The following is a 13,931-nucleotide window of genomic DNA, read 5'->3' as shown; positions in this document are numbered from 1 at the left end:
CCGACTATTAGGACACAGTACCCTTTCTGCCGAATTCAAAATAATCCCCTAACAGTGGACGAGATTCCCGATACTCGTCCTCAAGGCACTCAAGGGAAAAAAAAGAAAAACGTATAAAAATGAAGTCTTGCAATAAGAAAAGTAGAGAATTGTTGGTTGAAAAGTATTAATTTACTTTTAGAACAGTTTAGCAAACAATTACAAGTTTATCCTTGTAATTTTAAAATAACAAAGAACTTTTTCAAAATATGCACTTGTAAAAGCCTAACTTTTAAGAACTCAAATTTGTACTTAACGAACATTATTACAGTTGTTGAAAAATATTAGCGGACTATTGTAAAAATTAAACTAACCATGCAAACATTTTAATAATCTAATCATTAAAAAAAGGGAAATAAAAAATTGCATATTTTATTTTGTGTTCTTGTTTGACCATGAACCAAAATAAATGAGTAAACACTACATATGCTCCAGAAAAGGGCAAGAATTCGACACTTTTTTGTTTTCGAGGATGTAAAATATCCATTCCTGATCTTGAGTTTTCTTCTCGTCAAAGAATTAGTATTTGAGTAGTGAATTTGCCACCATGTGAATGAAAGCCACCTACTTTCCTGCTGTTTTGGCAAATCATTGCCATTTTCTGCATGCTAAATGGAATGCTTTCAGGGCCGGACTGGGAACCAAAACCGGCCCTGGCAAAGTGCTCGGGGGTTGGAGGTGCCGCCGCGCGCTTTGCTAGGGCCGGTTTTCGGCCGATTTTGTTGCAGGACCGATTTTGCAGCTATGCTGCAAAAACGGCCCCTGTAACAAAATCGGCCCCCAGGGGCCCTGACGGCTTGGGCTTGGCTACAGTGAACAACAATCTGAGTTCACCGCTTAGTTTTCAACTTGAATATAATAGAATATACAGTATTTTTTCTATATTCCTCACAGCAATACATTTAGCATTATTATACATTGTAATTTGTGACGACAACATTTGATGTGCTTCTTGCAAATCTTTCCTTGAAGTAAAATTATTCTCTGATCAACCAGTGTACATTAAAAGATTCTACCAAATGAATGTATTCAAAAAGCAATAAGGTGGGACATGAATTGTGCTGTGTGTTAAAACGTATCACGCCTGATTGTGTCTACTGACTGGTTCAATGAGATTTATTATTTAAAAGGTCATGTTCTTTTAAATATTAAATACCATGCTTTCACTTAGGAGTGTTTGTGGCCTATTGAGAGAAGTTGTGTTTAATTGTGAGACGGTGTTGTCTTTAAGTAGAAGATGTGGTCTGTTTGGTTGGTGGGGCGTATTATGGAATTGTCCATTGATAGGAGGTGTGAAGTATCATGAGATGATGCGGTCTACTAAGAAAAAAAGTGGTATTTTTGGAAGTAATCGTGTTCTACCAAGCTGATGTGCTCTATAGGTAGCAGTCTCTACTGGATAGAGATATAGATTAAAGGTGTGTTGGATGGTTCTTAGATAGATGTGTCTTGTTTTAACATATGTTGTCTTTATATAGAAGCTGTGTTTTATAATGAGAAGGTGTGATCTTTGGGAGGAGATGTACTCTACTGTGAGTTTTGTGGTCTATTAAGAGAAAGCATACTAAAATAGATTAATATGCCTTCTCTTGGGAAGGGATGGGAACTATTGAGAGAAGCTATGGTCTTTGCTAAGATAGGTCTTCTACTGGGAAGAAATGATTCCTACAGGAAAGAGAAGGGGTGTATTGGGAGGCAGGGTGGTCCCCTTGGAACTGTGGGCTATTAGCATGAGCTGCACATCATTGGGTTACATGTTTCTTGGTAAAAGGCTCCCCAAGAGCCTTGGAATCATATACATTTCAAGATATGGAATCATTACATTTCCCAAAACATTCAAGCGATGCAGCCAATAGGATGCCTTACACTTCCTCTCCTTCGAGCAGGCGGCGATACTCCGCGATCTCCATCTCCAGTCGGAGCTTGATGTTCAGCAGCATGCTGTAGTCGGTGCGCTGCTGTTCCATGTCCGCACGGATTTGGCTCAGCTGCGCCATGAGGTTATTGATTTGGGCTTGTATCTGGGCGACCTGGGCGCCATAGCGAGCTTCCGTGTCTGCCAGTGTGCCCTCCAAGGCGGCTTTCTAGCAGTCAAAGAAAAACAGCAGCAGAGATAACTCAATGTTTCTGATTGCAACAGAGATTTGTTTTCATTTTCGAGATATTTTCAATAAAAAATGTATCTATAAAATAGGACATATTTTACCATTTTGCCACCAGCTCCAGGCATCATCATGAGGCAGGAAGGACAGTGCAGTATTTAGAATGAAATCATATTAAGATAGTATACACATTTTATTGCACCTTAAGAACTGAATTGTGTCTAGACATTTAATAAACAGCTGTTTTTATAAATGAACCTGACGGTGTTCGTTTAGTTGGGTACTTAGTTTTCTGATCTGAGATCACTTCCTCCGCAAGCTGCAGCTTGCAGAATAAAGACCTCCCAAAAGGACTGAAGTGAGATGGCACCGAAAGCAGCAAGAGTTTGGTTGCTGCACTACTTTTCAGGGGCATAGGCCATGATTCAGACTACCAAATCCAAGTTATGGGATTAGGACCTTCAGTTCTGCAGACCTCAATAGAACGCATGTAGCCCTCAACAGGCCCTTGAACATGACCTAATGGATTCCAAGAGGGGGAGATACTGGCTCCCAGGGTTACATCTTATTACCCATTGCAGTCCCGGGCTTGTGCTTCACTTTATTTATTTATTTATTTAGAGTCTTGTATAGGGCCCAAATCACCCCCAAAAGGGTATCTTCATGCTGCGGGAATGCTAAGAGTGGCGGGGAAGGAATTAGAAGAGTGTAGTTTTCAAGAGCTTGTGAAATCGAAGATAGTGGGTGCAATTCCTGAGGTGGTTTTGCCTCTCGTGACACCCAACAATGTCAATAAATGGAATATTACTCCCTGCGCAGCTGCATATATGTTTTATACCTTGGCACGGGTTAATGCGTATTTGTCAGAAGAAATTTATTTAACTAAAACAATGATTCAGGGGTTAAACGTGTGTTTATGAGTATAACTGCTAGCTGACCACCTTGATTGGTCCAAAGTCGGTAGCCCAGGTGGTATGCCACCTACCAATAGACACTAAAATAATCCCAGTGCTTAGCTCCTTACCTTGGCTCCAAGTTAGGAAAAGGTGCATGTTTAAACTTCTCTGCCTTTCTCAAAAGGCCTTACACAGGTTTGGCCTGTCACCTCCCCGTATCAGTTTTTGAGGTTGTGTCTTGGCAGTGCATGCGCTGCTCTGCGGGCATGCTGTATTGAGCCAAGGTGCATGTACCGTCAGGCTGTGTGTAAAGCCCCAACACATTTTACCTTCAGACATCTTGGGAAGGGTTCTCCTAAGTAGGTCCTGGAGGGCCGGATCCATGCCAGATATTTAGCATATCCCCATTTAGAGAAATGTAATTGTCTCACAAATCTAGCATGGACCCTGCCTTCCAGGACCAACTTTGGAGAACCCTGATCCATACCACACAAGAAATCAAAAGACTCCGCTGAAAGGAACTAGATTCTCCCAGGAAGAGGTGTGGCGCCGCGGCCAGGGCGACTGACTCCGGAATCTGGGGATCACGGTTCGATCCCCGGCACCGGCGGCAGATTAGCCCAGCACCATGTGACTCTGGGCAATAGCTTGCTTAATCTTCCCGACGGCCCCCAGCGCCTAGAGACCCTAACGGGTGATTGTGCGCTTTACAAATGTGGATATTATTATTATTATTATTATCCCACCCATGAAAACTTCACTCCTCATATAATGTACATTCCTATTGTTCTCCTATTGACTCTGACCTCACAAACTTGAGAGGGCCCCCTACAAAGTGCACGGATGGGGCTCCCCCTCTCCGGCCCACCATTTACCTCTTTTGCTGAGGGACTCCCCCACACCGTAGAGGCTGTGGGGGCATATATTACACCACTGGTCTTAATCCTTCTAAGTAGTTTAAGAGCTAGGTCTTCTAAGGAAATATCCCAGTATATACGTTCTTGTTTTATTCGCTGTTCTGCTGCTGAGCCGTGTATTTTGATCCCTTGCAATAGACACTGGCTTTATCATCTAACTAACACCTCCTCCATATAGGATGGCCCAATGGTTAACTATAATCACACCCCTTATATAGCTACTTGCCAGCCCTCTTACCCAAATATGTATTTCAGAAAAGTCTGTACTGCCTCTCTTTCCCACTTCCTCCTCCTCGCTTTCAATTCTTTGTTAAAATCTTCCATCACACTGTTTCTGTCTGTCTCTTTATCGTGGCAGTGGGAAGGCATTCCAGCTATATAATAACCACCAAACTACTATGTCTTTTGTTGGCTGCCTACTACCTCTTAGGACTTCAAGCCTTCTGACTACCAGGCCACAAGGGTTTCATCACAGGAGACGCCCTGACAACAGCTGAGTTGAGAGACATGTTGAGTAGATGGGGCTTTTATATAGTCCAAAATTTGGGAATGTTCAAAGGGAGAGTTTCAACATTTGGGAATGTTCAAAGGCAGAGCTTCATGAAGAAAAAATAGGATTCTGCCTGCCAATTGGCTTGCACTGGAATGATTGATATTTTAGATTAGAGAAAAGTGTAAAAAGGAGAAAAAAGATGTTCAACAATCTCCCTGTCCTTGTCACTTTGAAGATGGAAAGGCAAAATAGTCAGTAGCCCTTTGCAGTTGACCTCATTTTCTGTGTTTCACATAATAAGGAAGCTGACATCTTCCTGTCTGGGCATACTTCCAGTCAAGCAAAGCCATTTCAGCCTTTCAACTTCCCATGAAATGAGTCTCCTCAAATCAGTAAATATACCTTCACCTATGTGGAAACAGACAACAAAGGTAGTGGTGTGCGTGTTTTGCAAATGGAAATTGCAGAGTTAAGACAAACTTAATGTGGCATATTCCTTGCTCTCTCTCTCTCCCCATGCCATCTTTCCCTCATACATGTACCTCTTTCTTTCTCCTCTTTCTTCCTTTCAACACTACTCCACTCATTCTTCTCTCCCTCACTAATTCTCTTTTCACATTCTCGTTCTCGTCCCTCTTCCAAACTTCCCTCCCCTACTCCTTCACTTACATAATAGCATCTTGAAGAGAATTTTGGTTGGCAGTAAAACACTGTACAAAAACCCAAATATGGTTACAGGCCATTGAGCAGCAACTCTCCTCCATCATAAGCTTGCATTTATCTTGCTTCTAAAATGGTAACTGTCCAAAACTTAAATTGACCTCCTTGTGAACCTCCATTTTAGATGTCTCTCATCTACTCAATTCTGTCTCTGTGGTTGCCAATATTGTTTGATCATTCAAATCCATTCAGATCATTAAAATCATTAAAGTGCAACTGTAGAAGTCAAGGAAAGACCCCTCTGCTTTCATAATATGTAAATCTGACACTACTATGAGGTTTGTGTTTGGGATTTCTAGGTAGGGATAAAGTTAATTTCCTAACTTTCTTTCCTGCCCCCATGTTCTTTCTTTGGCCACGCCTCCCACTTGAGGACTTTAGGGGCAGCCATCTGAGGTCTAAACTCGTTGAGGGGGCTTCAGTGTTTCCAATGTGAGCCCAGGATCAGCCCGTGTAGCACTTACCATGCTGAGCTGGGACTGCAGCTCAATCTCCAATCCCTGAACCTTTCGTCTCACTTCGGTGATCTCGCTCTTCTTGGTGCCCAGCTCTTCGCTGCTAACGGTGACCTCCATAATCAGCTGCTGGCTCTGAAACAGGTTTACAGTACAAGAGGTAAGGCTGCTGCCTTAGGTTGTGCACCAACATAGCAAGCCTCATCCAACAGTGAATAAGAAACATGGTGAGCGTCATCCACCAGGAAGTATAGTAATATGGGCCTTGAGATTCTCACTAGTGAGTAGCCGCGATTAACAAGTTCTGATTAATTGATTGATTGAATATTGCAAACCTCTTCCAATAGCCAATAGGAAGCTGGCAAAAAAGCAAGCCTCTTATATCAGTAAACAGGCAACAAAGCCACTCAGCATTGCTCTGCCAGTAACCAACAAAAAGCAAAGCAACATTGGAAGCCTCAGTAGGAAACATGGCAAGTGTCATACAATAGAGAACCTAATAACACAGTAGTATCCTTCCATTAGGAACGTACAATGATTAGAGCTCGTTAAACTAAAGAAGGAAGAGGGATCAAAGATTTTTTCTTGAGCAATCAAAACTGTTGCAAAAACATTCATGGGAATTTTAAGGACTTAAAAGCAAATTTTGTACATTCAACATCTTTAGGTAATTTTCCTACTAACATCACTCATCCAGATGGTTTAAAAAATAGCAGAACTATACAATAAAAGGCAGGATTATTAACAACTTGTGTGAAATGGCCCATGATTTGTAGAAACTAAGCATCTACTTTACCTTAGGAAATTGGGGTCCTTGGGTGAAACCAGACAGAAGGATCAATAATAAACACAGATATTTGCTTCCAGGCAAATCAATGTATTTCCCTCTGATTTCCTTGTCTGTCAGAATTGTGTTTTTAGCAACATGGTAAGGAGCACTCTGAAGAAACTAGATGTGAATATTTCTTTACATTCAAAATAAGGCTTTACCTCTTTTTCAAAGCGTTGTTTGGCCTCGTCTCGATTCTTTTGAGCAAGGTCATCATATTGAGCTCTCATGTCGGCCATCATCTTACCCAGGTCAACAGAGGGTGCAGCGTCAACCTCAACACTGACTGAGCCACCAAGCTGCTTACTGAATTCCTCTACTTCCTGTAAAGAAAAACAGAATACACTGTTTACATTAGATGGCAAGTCGTAGCACTTCTTACTTTTCACAATGGCCCAGACCAGATGTCCTTTACGATCAGGAGAATCTTGGATATCTGTTATCACCCATTTAACTTATTCAGGTTCTAATCATTGAATTTTTGTTCCAAACTTTGTCTGTATGCGCTTGGACATTGCTTGGCCTGAATTGCTATTGTTGAATTGCTGTTTTGAATTGCTTGACTTGAATTGCTATTGTTGAATTGTTTGGGTTGAATTGCTTGGGGTGAATTGCTATTGTTGAATTCCTTGCTTTGAATTACTTGGTTTGAATTGCTATTGTTGAATTGCTTCAGTTGAATTGCTATTGTTAAATTGCTATTGTTGAATTGCTTGGGTTAAATTGCTGTTGTTGAATTGCTTGGGTTGCATTGCTATAGTTGTATTGCTTGGCTTGAATTGTTTTTTTGTTTTGTTTTTTAAACAGATTTTTATTAACTTTTCGTCAATCATCCTAAAAACATGCAGCATAAGAGGACCACCATCACCGTGGTTCCGTTGTTCCAGGATGAAAATCAACAGTATGCCGTATCCCACGTCCCTATTCGAGTCCCCTCCCACCTCCCCCTCTACCCCCACCCCCCCATGTCGGTGTGCCTTCCACTATCCCTCCTATGGATTGGTATAAACCCTTGTGCTGCAACACCCAACTCCTTCCGAGGACATACACATTTACACCCCTCAGGAGTCAGGCAACCCCCAGTAATTGTGCAAGGCATTCCGTGTTTCCCTATCGGGTTCTTCGTTCCCTTCCGGCCCAAAACGCGGAAACCAGCACGTGCGGTGGGTTTCTAGGTTCTAGTTGGCCCCATCTCCCGTTTGTTCCCCCGTGTTCCCCACCACAGTCTCTAGTGCCTGACTCGCCGGCGCATCCGCCCCATCTCCCTTATCAGCCTCTACTGGTAACTGAAGGTCCGCCACCAGCGCGCCCAACGCCCTGGCCGCATCCAGCGCTTTGTCATTAGAAGTGCATGGTGAGCTCTCTTTTGGCCATAATCAGCCCCAGGTCGAAGAATTTGCTTGTGATTTTTGTGGCAGGCGTGTGCGGAAACCAAAGTAAAAGGCAAGTCCCCATGCTTACTTCAATCTGACGGCCTGTGACCCCATTCAGACATGTCATAACATCGGTCCAGTATGCACCTAGCCCTGCGCAGGACCAAAACATATGGCCAAAGTCAGCTCCTTCCGTGTTACATCGAGGGCACATTGAATGTGCTCCCCCGAAGACCTGTTGAATTTTGACCGGCGTCAAATAAGCCCTGTGCAGCGTACAATATTGGACCAACTGAAATCTGACATTGCGTGTGCCCTTCCAGGCCCTCCGCACGAGCTGTGGCCAGGTCGCCTCCGGTATCGACTGGCCGAGGTCCTCCTCCCAGCGCGCCTTCAGCCCATCCAGGGATGGTAGTCCCTCCAATGCCATTCTCCTGGACAAACAGGTGATAGCCTTGAAAGTGCCAGCGGCCATCGTGACGTATTGGCAACCTAATGACGTGGGGGGTTCCACCAGGCCCATCTTCCAATGTTTCTGGATTCCAGACACTAAAGCTGTATGCAATAAAAAGTCACTCCTCGGCAAATTAAAGGTGCTCTGCAGCTCGTGAAACGGCAGCAAAATGCCATCCCTATGCAGGTCCCCTATCATGTGGACTCCACGTTCCTCCCAGCCGGCCAGTGCCGACCAATCCCCGCCATGCGGGAGGGCAGTGCACATGCCCAGAGGGATCTCTGGGGCATATGGGATGGTGATTCCCACCCGCTTCTGGCTACGCAGCCAGCATTGACGAATGGTGCGCTCCTCGAGAGTGAGCTGGTCCAGCCGAAGCTTCTGCTGGAGCACTATAAAGGACAGGACATGGCGCTTAATAATTCTGCCCTGCGGACCGTCTGGGCCTGTAAATTCCCGTGCCACCGCCTGCGTGAGCCATTGCAGCTGCGCCGCCAGGTAGTACCACTCGAAATCTGGTACTGCCAGTCCTCCTTCCTCCTGCGGTCTGAGCAGGGTGTTCAATGCCACACGTCGCCTGCCGGAGCCCCAGATGAACCCTATTACCATCGACCGTAGCATCCTGAAGAAGGAAGTGGGAATCCACACCGGTAGCGTGCGAAAGAAGTAAAGCAGCCGTGGGAGAACCACCATCTTTAACAACGCTATTCGTCCGGCCACTGACAGCGGAAGGGTACGCCAAAACCGCATACTGCCTCTGATGCCCCTCAACGCCCTGCCTACATTTCCTTCATAAAGGAGCGAGTGGGTATGATAAATATAGACACCAAGATACGGTAGGCACTCTGACTCCCAGCGCAGGCCCTCCAGTGCCGTGGGCCGGGCGCAATTCAGAGCCAGTGGGAATAGACAAGTCTTGGACCAGTTAACCTGCAGCCCCGACAACTCACCGAACTCCCGGAGGAGGGTCCGTGCCCCTCGCACTGAAGTCTCCACGTCGGCCAGATAGAGTAAGAGGTCATCAGCGTACAGAGAGATATAATGTGGTTCGCCGCGCAGCAGCACCCCCTCATAGTGTCGTCCCTGCCGAGCTCGTGCCGCCAAGGGCTCGATCACTAAGGCAAAGAGAAGCGGAGACAGGGAGCAGCCTTGTCCGGTGCCTCTCTCCACCGGACATGCTGCTGATGCTGACCGGCCCATGCGAACCCTGGCGGTAGCGGAGTTGTACAACAGCTGCGTCCAACGGACGAAATCATTCCCCAACCCGAACCTACGAAGCACGCAGAACAAATACGACCATTCCACACTATCGAATGCCTTTTCGATATCCACCGATAGCACCGTTGCGCCCGACGGACCCTCCCCCTCGACCTCCATGACCCGTGTCAGTCGCCGTATGCACGTCGAGGTGTTTCGCGCGGGAATGAAGCCCGACTGGTCCGGGTGTACCAGCGTACGCATGTGTACTGACAGCCGCGTGGCCAAGATCCTACTCAACACCTTATAATCGACAGTAAGCATTGAGAGCGTATGATAAGCCGTCCTTGCGGTAGGTAGCCCTTCCTTCTTTAATAACTGCACTATAATCGCCTCTCTGGCTGATGGTGGTAGCTTGCCCAGTTCCCAGGCCTCACCATACACCTGATGCAATTGTGGCGCAAGGAGGTCAATGTACAAGGCGTAAAATTCCACCGGCAAACCGTCCGCCCCGGAGTCTTTTTCCTGGCCATGTGCTTAATCGCTGCTCTAATCTCCCCATGTGATATAGCAGCACCCAACGCGTCACCCTGTTCCGATTCTAATTGTGGTAACTGCGCCTCCTCTAAGAAGGCATCTAAGCCAGCCGGTGGCACCGTCAACCTGCTCCGGTAGAGGTTCGTGTAATAATCCAGAAACTGGTCTTTAATCTCTTTCTGCGAGTGAACCAGGCCCCCCGTGGGCGTAGCCAGTGACAATATCGGAGTGCCCCTAGTGTGTGGGTTGGCCAGCCACGCCAACAGTGTTCCCACCCGATCTCTCTCCGCATGCGCCCGAACCATGTACTCTTTGTAATCTAGACAGCGAAGCCTCTCAACATGAGTGGCCACCCGTTCCCGTGCCGCTAGCACTTCCTCCTTACTGCCCCCAGCAACATGACTAGCTTTCTCTGCCTGCCGCAGGCAGGTCTCCTCCCGTTCTATATCGCCTAACAATGTCCGACGCGCCTCCGCTGTGGATGAGAGGCACACACCTCGTATTACCACTTTGAAGGCATCCCGCTCATGCGCCCTAGTAGTCGCTGACCCCCTGTTCTCCTGAAAGTAATGCTCAATGCCCTCCCTTACCTCCGTGCTAAACACCGGATCCTCCAGCGCCAACGGGTTCAGTCTCCATGTAGGAACCGTCTGCCGTTGTCGCGACCAGAGGACCGTGAGCAAGCAAGGGTTATGATCCGAGATGGTTCTTGCCAGGTATTCGCTGCGATGTGTGAGTTCCTGGGCCCCAGGCGTGCAAAGAACAGTGTCAAGGCGCACATGAAGGTCGTGAGGTGCAGAGTAAAACGAATAATCCCTATCTGCGGGGTGGTGCGTCCACCAGGCATCAATAAGGCCCCATTCTTCCTGCCAGTTCCTCCGCACGGTGGCCACCCTACGCACTACCGATTGTGCCAATGGAGGATGGGAACGATCCATCTCCACGTCCACCACCGAATTGAAGTCCCCCCCCATAAACACAGTGCCCACCAATAGGGACACCAGCCTCCCCGAGAGTGTCTAAAAGAACGCGGCCTGATCGGAATTCGGGACATAGACACTGCAAAACGTAACATCCCGGCCATCTAGACGTCCTAACACAGCTACGAACCTCCTGTCCGAGTCCACCATCGTTGTCATGGGTTGAAAGGGGACCCCTGCGCGCACCCAGATCAATGCCCCCCTAGCATAAGCGGAATAAGTGGTATAGAAGAGTTGCCCTCTCCATCGCCGCTGCAGTGCCTGCCCTTCCGCTTGAGTTATGTGTGTTTCCTGTAAAAAGGCCACCTGGACCCCCCTACGGACCAAATATGCATGTACCTTATATCGCTTACTCATTGAGTTGAGTCCCCGCACATTCCAAGTAATACATTTTAATTCAAGTCTAACCGCCATAGGTAGGCATGCAGGTGGATCCGACCCCACACAACCTTAAAGGCACACTGACAAACCCCTGTAACTTGAAACAACCCCAACCAACCCCCAACCCACCCTCCCCCAGAACAGGCGCCAAACAGTTGTTCCCCATCCAAACCCGATCCCCGTCAACTGGGAAACTCTGGTAACCACCAGAGACTCACAAGTTATGTGAGGTAAAGGGGGTGACCCTACACCAACCAAGCCGGACAGCAAGCGACCCATCACACCATGATATGCCGATCTCGTACATGTTAACCTCCTCACCCCAGCGCCTTACCCCATGCGCATCCCCAGTCCTCCAGGGCCCTCCTACTCCCCAGCAATCCTCCCCAATACAGAAGAAAGCGCTCCTCCCAGCGTCCCAATAAACTGTTCCCCAGTGTCTCCCACAGGTTCAATGTCACAGGTCGACCATGCCCCCTTACTGTACTTCGCTCAGCATCCAGGAGGATCATTCGTCCAGCAGGCCATCGGCCGCCGCCTCAGCCCAGTTGCTAGCGCCGTCCTTGACCGCCCGGTATCATTCCAGCCACTGCCAGGCGTCCTCCGGTGTATCACAAAAGGTCGCTACTCCGTCCACCATCACTTTCAAGCGTGCCGGGAACAATAAGGAGTACTGCACTCCCTCGTCGTGGAGGGCCCTCTTAACTGCCAGGAAGGAGAACCGACTGCGTTGGACCTCCTGAGAGTAGTCGGGGAAGAGAGAGACCGAGGCGTTGTCCACCTTATACGGACCAGCCGTCCTGGCCTGTCGTAGGATGATGTCCCGGTCTCTAAAATGCAGCAGGCGCGCAGCCACCGGTCGGGGAGGTGCGGCCCGGCGCCGGGGCCTGACCGGGACCTTATGAGCTCTCTCCAGCGTGTAGAAGTGCGTTAGGCCCTCAGGGACCACCACATCCCGCAGCCACTTTTCCAGGAAGGAGACCATGTCACTCCCTTCAATATTTTCCGCCAATCCTACCACTCGGACGTTATTGCGCCTATTGCGCCCTTCTGCATCCTCCACCCTCCTTTCCAGTTGACGCACTCTACGCAATAAGTCCTCCATCGTGGCATCTGTTGCCTTTTGTGCCGGTTCCAGCGTTTCCAACACCAACTCCGCAGTCTTGACCCGATCAGCGAGCTTGTCGTGATCCGCCCTCAGCAAGCCTAGGCCTGTCGATACCTGCGCAATGTCTTGCCACAACGCGTCTCTCGTGTCCATTATGGCCTTGAGAATCTGGTCCATCTGCTGCTGTTGCAGCCCCGCACTCTGGCCCTCAGTTGAACTCTGTCCCTGAGCCTCCGGCAAGTCCTCAGCCTGGTCGGCCGGCGCCGTCCCCATTCCTTTTCGCGGCTTCACCATGGTGCAGCTCTGGGCACCGCTAATCCCGCTAATAGCAAAGATCCAACTCCTCGAGGCGCCCCTGGTTGGAGTAAGGGTCGTGCCCCTCGCCGTTCTGTCTGGTCAATCTACCAGGACTGAAGCCAGGCCAGCCACCTGCGTGAGAAGGCCCAGGCACCAGCCCCCTCTCCAGAGCGATGCCGCAGACCCACAGGCACTCACCGATCCGGTGGGAGCACCTCTTGCCAGCCTCAGCACCCTCCGACCAGAGCCACCAGGGGTGCACAATATCCGCAGCACCTCGCGGTACACGGGGCAATCCGGCCGAGTGCCCCCGTACCCGGTGGGGGTCCGTCGTAGCCCCAGGTCTTCATTCTCTTCAGACAGCAGGATGCGGGGGCAACTCGGTGTCCGCAGGCCAGCTCTGCCACTAAAGGTCCTCCAGGAGCCACCATGCGCCCGGGACTGCTTCCCTCAGGAATCAAGGCACCTCCTCCATCGCCACTGCCAGTTCATGAATGGGGTGCCCCCGGCCGGGTCCAGCACACTTTGCGGGCGCACTAACCGCCCATATGGCGGCCCACCGGCTCAGCTTCCCTCAATAAGCGGTGTGCCTCTTACCGCCTCGGGCGCTCCAGCTATCCCCTCGGGGCCGGGGTCCACCCAAAGGCCACCGGTAGTGCTGCACCACAGATGCAACAGCCAGCTAGGCCCCCAGACAGCACCGTTCCTCGCGTAGGGCGATGTCGAGTTAGGTCCGCACCAGGGCGCCGCCCCCCACCGGCGACCGCACCGCTGCTGAGAATCAGGGGCGATGGGGCCGTGGCACAGCTCACCGGGCCCCACCTTCGAATCCCCATCAGCTTCCGTCCCCGCTGCCGCTAATATCCGTGGGCGCCTCCTCCTCCGGGGGCCCGGTCTAGTGTAAGGCAAGGTGCAGTCCGTGTGCAAGTACCGGCCTCCGTTCGTCCGCGGCGGCTCAATCACCCCAGCGGCCACTTGAGACCAGGGATTAGTAGGCCTCTCCGGGCCGCAGGCAAGATGGCCGGTCGCCGTAGACGGAGTCCCGTTGTTCTCCGCGCTCGCCGCCACCGGGATCCTCTCCCCGCTCTCAATCGCCGCTCAGGCGCTCTACTGCTCTGAGGCACCACGCAGGGTCGTTTGCGCCACCAGGGGA

General features: G+C 49.3%; 1 protein-coding gene across 1 annotated transcript in view; it reads right to left on the bottom strand.

The window, feature by feature from the left end:
• LOC144756001 (keratin, type I cytoskeletal 20-like) overlaps positions 1 to 13,931 on the bottom strand; it is a 73,205-nt gene that overhangs the window by 14,203 nt on the left and 45,071 nt on the right. Inside the window, exons 4-6 of the mRNA XM_078645475.1 lie at positions 6,613 to 6,774; positions 5,632 to 5,757; positions 1,906 to 2,123 (exon numbers count right to left, since the gene is read on the bottom strand). Coding sequence (XP_078501601.1) covers positions 1,906 to 2,123; positions 5,632 to 5,757; positions 6,613 to 6,774 — 506 coding nt within the window. The remainder of the gene's footprint in view (positions 1 to 1,905; positions 2,124 to 5,631; positions 5,758 to 6,612; positions 6,775 to 13,931) is intronic.

This window comes from Lissotriton helveticus, chromosome 5_1, assembly GCF_964261635.1.
Source record: "Lissotriton helveticus chromosome 5_1, aLisHel1.1, whole genome shotgun sequence".
Taxonomy (NCBI): Eukaryota; Metazoa; Chordata; class Amphibia; order Caudata; family Salamandridae; genus Lissotriton; species Lissotriton helveticus.
This window is presented reverse-complemented; position numbering and strand designations above follow the sequence as displayed.